The sequence below is a fragment of the Pygocentrus nattereri genome, chromosome 28, assembly GCF_015220715.1.
Source record: "Pygocentrus nattereri isolate fPygNat1 chromosome 28, fPygNat1.pri, whole genome shotgun sequence".
NCBI classification, from domain to species: domain Eukaryota; kingdom Metazoa; phylum Chordata; class Actinopteri; order Characiformes; family Serrasalmidae; genus Pygocentrus; species Pygocentrus nattereri.
This window is the reverse complement of record NC_051238.1, coordinates 1,320,176-1,326,621: the sequence shown is the minus strand read 5'-3', so window position 1 is coordinate 1,326,621 and position 6,446 is coordinate 1,320,176. Positions and strand designations below refer to the sequence as shown.

General features: G+C 42.7%; 1 protein-coding gene across 1 annotated transcript in view; it reads right to left on the bottom strand.

Moving 5' to 3' along the window:
• slc5a5 (solute carrier family 5 member 5) overlaps nt 1-6,051 on the bottom strand; it is a 20,301-nt gene extending 14,250 nt beyond the window's left edge. The window contains exons 1-5 of the mRNA XM_017682288.2: nt 5,651-6,051; nt 3,808-3,873; nt 1,696-1,747; nt 1,260-1,327; nt 270-424 (exon numbers count right to left, since the gene is read on the bottom strand). Of these exons, the coding sequence (XP_017537777.1) occupies nt 270-424; nt 1,260-1,327; nt 1,696-1,747; nt 3,808-3,873; nt 5,651-6,019 (710 nt within the window). The 5' untranslated portion in view covers nt 6,020-6,051. The remainder of the gene's footprint in view (nt 1-269; nt 425-1,259; nt 1,328-1,695; nt 1,748-3,807; nt 3,874-5,650) is intronic.
• Nucleotides 6,052-6,446: the final 395 nt, after the last annotated feature.

The following is a 6,446-nucleotide window of genomic DNA, read 5'->3' as shown; positions in this document are numbered from 1 at the left end:
TGATGGTCCCATATATAACCTTTTTGAGAATGGTTCTATATAGCACCAAAAAAGGTTCTGTGACTGTTATGAGGTCAAGCTTATAACAATAGTAAAACCCTTTTGGTCCTATACAGAACCGTTTTCAAAAAGGTCTTATACAGAACCATGTGCAGCACATTTTCCAGCAATCCTTCTTCAAGTCTTCTTGGTTCTATATAGATCATTTTTTTAACTAAAGAACCCTTGAGGAACCAAGGCTTGTTTGTGTAGGCAAACTGTTGTGTTACTCATTGAAGTTGATGCGTGATCCATTGGTGGCGATGTGTAGCACCTCGGACACGCCTCCCACCAGCAGGGTACCATGGATAATAATAGCAATAAAGCCTGAGAGCATCACCACAACCTGGAATACATCCGTCCACACCACGGCCTTCATTCCACCCTGCAGACAGAAAAACACAACCCGATCCTTACTAAGGTCATCGTATTCCAATTATAAGCTAATAATAACCATAATAATGCCTCAGACTCTGTGGAAGTATCTGACAGTTTATGACTCACTTGTGTCTATAAACATGGACCATTTGATAGGGTGAGAGATGATGTAGCCTGCAGTTGGGGTATAAGCTTTTTTCGCTTGTTAGCTACATAAACCTCATAGCTTAGACAGTGAACATGCCTGGGCTGATTGAATGAAGCCCTATTGGAGCTGGATTAGTATTGCCAAAGAGCTCCATGATGTAATCTAGCACAAATCTCCCACATCTGTAGTTTTTACAAGCCTGACAGTTCTTCAAGGGTTATTTGGTAAAGAAAATGGTTCTAAATAGAACCATTTACACTCAAAGAACCCTTTGCACATGCTTGGTGAAATGGTTCTTCAGACTAATGGAAATGAAAAAAGGATTGTGCTGTTTGTATACATTGGTGCTATATAGAACCACTAAATCTTCACTAAAGAACCCTTGAAGAACTATATTTTTAAGTGTGTTTAAAGATTTGGGTTAAATAAAGCCACTTTACTAGCCTAATGCATGTTGTTATTGTTGGAAGTGTGGCTCCTGTCAAACACTGCTGACGTAAACATTCACGCGATGGTGTTTGGATCTGGGCTACTTGAGATCATTTGAGGAAATTACAGAGATCTTTTACCCCATATGAATCAGCCAATCACATCACATACAGATTACAGTACTAGACCTGCTCTGATCAAACTAATCCAGCTCCAATAGGGCTTTCCTAGATGAATAGTCAGTCAGACAGACAGTTTTTCTCACCAGAGTGGTGTAGAAGGTGCAGATAAAGCCGGTGGAGAAAAGAGACGCCCACATATTCAAACCTGTAGCTGAATACACAAACACACTTTATCAACCAGCCCATATTTTAAACAGAAATGTTTTTTAATAAACTTCCAGCACATCATTTTTTACTTTATGTGCTTTTGTACTTTGTAACTATAATTTTTTATCAAATTTGACCGCATACAACTTTGATGAATAAGGCCCAGTGTGTGTAGACATGAACACTTTAGGGAAAATATTTCATTCCGATTTTTCTGAGCAATATTGCAAACACAATTTTAATATGATTATTTCTGTATGTTTTCACCAAGAAGACAGTAATATCATTCTTTTCTATCGTTAGAATGCTGGATGTAGTGTCCACTCTGCCTTTATAAATTCCAGTATTTTACAATGGCAGAATGTTCCTTACCCTGGTTTAAAATTAGAGCAGGTGCTAGAATAACGATTCCAGTGTAGAGGAGCTACAGGAGGAGGACAGAGAGAGAAAACACAGGGATATTAAAGTGATCTGCACAAGTTTAATCAAACGTACACAAATGCACAATATGTTCAAAAGAATGTGGACACTTGACTATCACTCCCGTCACATGAGCTTGTTGGATATCCCATTCCAAAACCATAGGAATTAATATGGAGTTGGTCCCCCTTTGTGGCTATTTCAGCCTCCACTCTTCTGGGAAGCGTCTACAAGATGTTGGAGAGTCTGTGGAAATTTGTGTCCATTCAGGCTGAAGAGCATTTGTGAGGTCAGACACTGATGTTGGGCGAGAGGGTCTGGCTCACAATCTCTGTTCTAGATCATTGCAAAGGTGTCCAGTGGGGTTGAAGTCAAGGTCTTGTGAGCCACTGGAATTCCTCCACACCAAACTGTATTTATGGAGCTCTATAGATGTGTGAAATGTCTTTGTGCTGTAGCTTTAACATCACCCTTCACTGGAACTGAGAGGCCAAACCCTGAAAAACAGCCCAGCCCATCATCCCTCCTCCACCAAACTTTACTGCTGGCTCTGCATTCTGGTAGGTAACGTTCTCCTGGCATCCACCAAACCCAGATTCATCACCAGACTGACAGACAGAGAAGATAGAGAATCTCTCCAGAGAACATGTTTCCACTGCTCCCGAGTCCAGTGGAGGCGCATTATACACCTCCAGCTGAAGGAGGTTGGCATTGCACACAGTGCACACTGATGGTCAGTTCTTGTGCTGATGTTGCTTCCAGAGGCAGTTTGGAACTCTGTAGTAAGTGATTTAACACAGAACGGACACTGTGCGCTTCAGCACTCTGCACCTAGACACTTCCATTTCACAATAATAGCGCTTATGGTTAACTGGGGCAGATCTAGCCAGACAGAAATTGACATTGTGCTAGCCAAAAATGACATCATATCACTGCTGTTTAAAGGGGCATCCACATACTTTTGGCCATGTATATCCAGTCTTAATGGTATCTACAAAAATAGACACTAATGCATTTTAGTCCATGTTTATAGACCATACAGTGTAAGAAACCACATAATCAAGACTATTAGAGATACTGAACACCTGCAAATTTCCTCACTACTAAATATTCCACAGTCAGTTGTCAGTGGGATTATAACAAAGTGGAAGCGATTGGGAACGACAGCAACTCAGCCACGAAGTGGTCGGCCACGTAAAATGACAGAGCGGTCAGCGGATGCTGAGGGGCATAGTGCGCAGAGGTCACCAACTTTCTGCAGAGTCAATCACTACAGACCTCCAAACTTCATGTGGCCTTCAGATCAGCTCAAGAACAGCGTAGAGAGCTTCATGGAATGGGTTTCCATGGCCGAGCAGCTGCATCCAAGCCTTACATCACCAAGCGGAGATGTGAGTGCAGTGGAGATGTGTTCTCTGGAGTGACCAATCACACTTCTCCATCTGCCGAGTGTAAAGTTTGGTGGAGGGGGGTTTTTGGTGTGGGGGTGTTTTTCAGGAGTTGGGCTCGCCCCCTTAGTTCCAGTGAAAGGAGCTCTTAAAGCTTCAGCACCAAGAGATTTTGGACAATTTCCTGCTCCCAACTTTGTGGGAACAGTTTGGGGATGGCCCCTTCCTGCTCCAACATGACTGCACACCAGTGCACAAAGCAGGTCCAGAAAGACGTGGATGAGCAAGTTTGGTGTGGAAGAACTTGACTGGCCTGCACAGAGTCCTGACCTCAACCCCACAGAACACCTTTGGGATGAATTAGAGCGGAGACTGTGAGCCAGACCTTCTCGTCCAACATCAGTGTCTGACCTCACAAATGTGCTTCTGGAAGAACGGTCAAAAATTCCCATAAACACTCCTAACCCTTGGGGAAAGCCTTCCCAGAAGAGCTGAAGCTGTTATAGCTGCAAAGGGTGGACCGACATCATATTAAACCCTATGGGTTAATAATGGGATCGCATTCAAGTTCATATGCGTGTGAAAAGCGAATACTTTTGGAAATATAGTGTAGATAGGGGGTGTTACTGGAGGAATTATAGTTTTATCAAAATGAATGTGAATGTGTTTATCTCACCGTTGCTATTAGAAACTGCAGACTCCCGAGCAGCTGCATTCCTCGACCAAACCTCATCCTCAGATACTGCACACACACACACACACACACACACACACACACACACATACACACACAGAGCCTTTGATCGCCGGCTACAAGGACAGCTTCACTCCTCGTCTCCACATTACTCCACTATCAGCATCTTCCTCCGAACATCACAGCAGTAATGATCCCAGAATCCTCAGCACACCTGACTCTGTTTACACACCTCAGACAAACTGACGCATTTCTCCTCCTTCACCGCTCCAGCTGCTGAGGATGGTGATGTCACTGCTTTCAGCGCAGTCGACTGTGGTACTGCTTTACTGCACAGCACAGACGCAATAACTCATATACTGCTATCTGAAAAAGACAGTTCCTCAAGGGTTCTTTAGTAGTATTCAGAACCATTTCAAGCTTTTTTGGTGCTATAGAACCACATACAACACATTCTCCATCAATCTGAAGAACCATTTCACCATGCAGAGAACCATTTAAGCATGCAGATGGCTGATGAAGCCGCTGTCTTTACTGAAGAACCCTTGAAGAACCATGTTGTTTAAAGTGTACTCCTGATATACTCTACTGTTACTTAAGCAGCTGGTTTGTTTGGGGTATTTTTGTGTTCTTGAGTGTCTCACGAAGTTGATTTAATGCATTTTTTAACCAGCATGGAGTAAAATGAATATTCCGGCTTCATTAATGACCTCAAAATTCAGAGGATCCAGTTATATTAGAGGAGACATGCTCGTAAGACACATCATGTCGGACCACTTTGTTAATCCGTGTGGAATAGCAGCAATTTTGGAACATCGTATTCATTTTTTTTGTCCACTGAGAATTCCAGCTCAGACCTGGAGTTGAGGATGAACCCTCCTGTCCTGCAGTCCCAAAAAAGATGGTTCTTCAGGGGTTCTTTAGGAAATAAAATGAAATAAAATAGCTCTAAGAACATTTGAATTATCAAAGCTTTCTTTGCCTGGTCAAATGGTTCTTCCGATTGATGGGGAATGTGCTGTGTAGGGTTCAATATAGAACCTTTTTGAAAATGGTTCTACATAGCAGTCTCCAGCAATCTGGAGAACTATTTCATCGTGCAGAGAACCATTTAAGCATGCAGATGCTTCTGTGAGCATTCACAGTTCTATATAGATTCATTGTCTTTACTAAAGAACCCTTGAAGAACCATCTTTTTAAGATTGCATGACAGTGGTTGTGGCTACCCAGTGGGCTGTGGTGGGCTGTGGTGGTACTGCTAGACAAATGAATCATAATATAAACACTTAAGCAAACATCATTTTAAAAATGATGATTTATACCGAGCCCATTGGCTGCTCTGCCCGAATGCTAGTTGTGTTTATATGTTCAGTGCAAATGGATGTAAAATGTTTCACTTCTCAATCATACGGGACTCATCCATCACAGATAAATGGTTAAAAGGGTCTCTCAGAAGAAAAGATCCTGAAGCCGGACCATCGACAAGTGAAGCGGCCGTCGTATCTCAGAGAAAAATGAGAAAACCGAGAAAACCAAGGATAAACCGAAACGAAGTGGTAACACTTTATTTGAAGGCTACCTACATAAGGACTTCATGACGCATTCATAAGCACTGAATAATGTGTTTATGAAGCACTACTTGAACATTTATTAAGTGCTTATGTCAGTTCTCGTGACCTGACATAAGATGTTTTATGAAATAAATGACATTGGACTGATATAATATGAATAAACGTTGAACATATTTACAGCACTAAATATATTTAAACATCCGTTTGTACCCAAACTTTTGACTGCGGCCGACGGTGAGCGTGAGGTAACGCACCTGGTTGGAGCTGGTGATGCCCAGCCGGTAGTAAATGGGCAGAAACAGCAGAGCGGTCAGCAGAGAGTTCAGCGCTTGACCCAAACACATGTAGAGAAACTTCAGCCCATACAGATACGCTTCGGACGGGACACCCAACACCTGCACTGCCGACATGAAGCTGGCACACAGGGACATGCCGACGGGCACAGCGGGCATCTGCCGCCCGCCCGTGAAGAAATCCTCCACCTCTGAGCGTCCAGCGGCTTTATGGACAGACTGGAACAGACCTATAGCCACAGACACGGCCAGCATGGCTGCAAAAACAGCATAGTCCAACAGGCCAAAGCCTGGACTGTCCAGCTCGGTGTCCACTCTGCTGCTGCTCATCCTGATTCTCTCTACTGCTCTGAGTGCGTCTGGCTCTTTGTATTCCAGAAGACTCCACCTGTACAAACAAGATATTTGGAACTGGATAAGAATGAGCATTCTTTATCAACCCCCTGCTTTTATTCATCACAAACACACTGTTATTTTATTCTGAAGGACAATATAAAAACGGGGACAAAAGGAGATAATAAAACTGCATATGCCTTAAAGGCATATACTCCCCATATGCCTCAAAGGCGTCCACTCTTTATAGTACTTAAAAGCAAAAATTCATAGATCTTGAAGGCATGTACTCTTTTTAGGCCTTAAAGGAGTTTACGCTTTTAATGCCTATATAAAGTATATGCCTTTAAAAGTTCTAAGGAGTTATGCCTTATATGCCTTAAGGTCCTATATTGAGTATAAGGTCTATAATGAGCATGGTGTA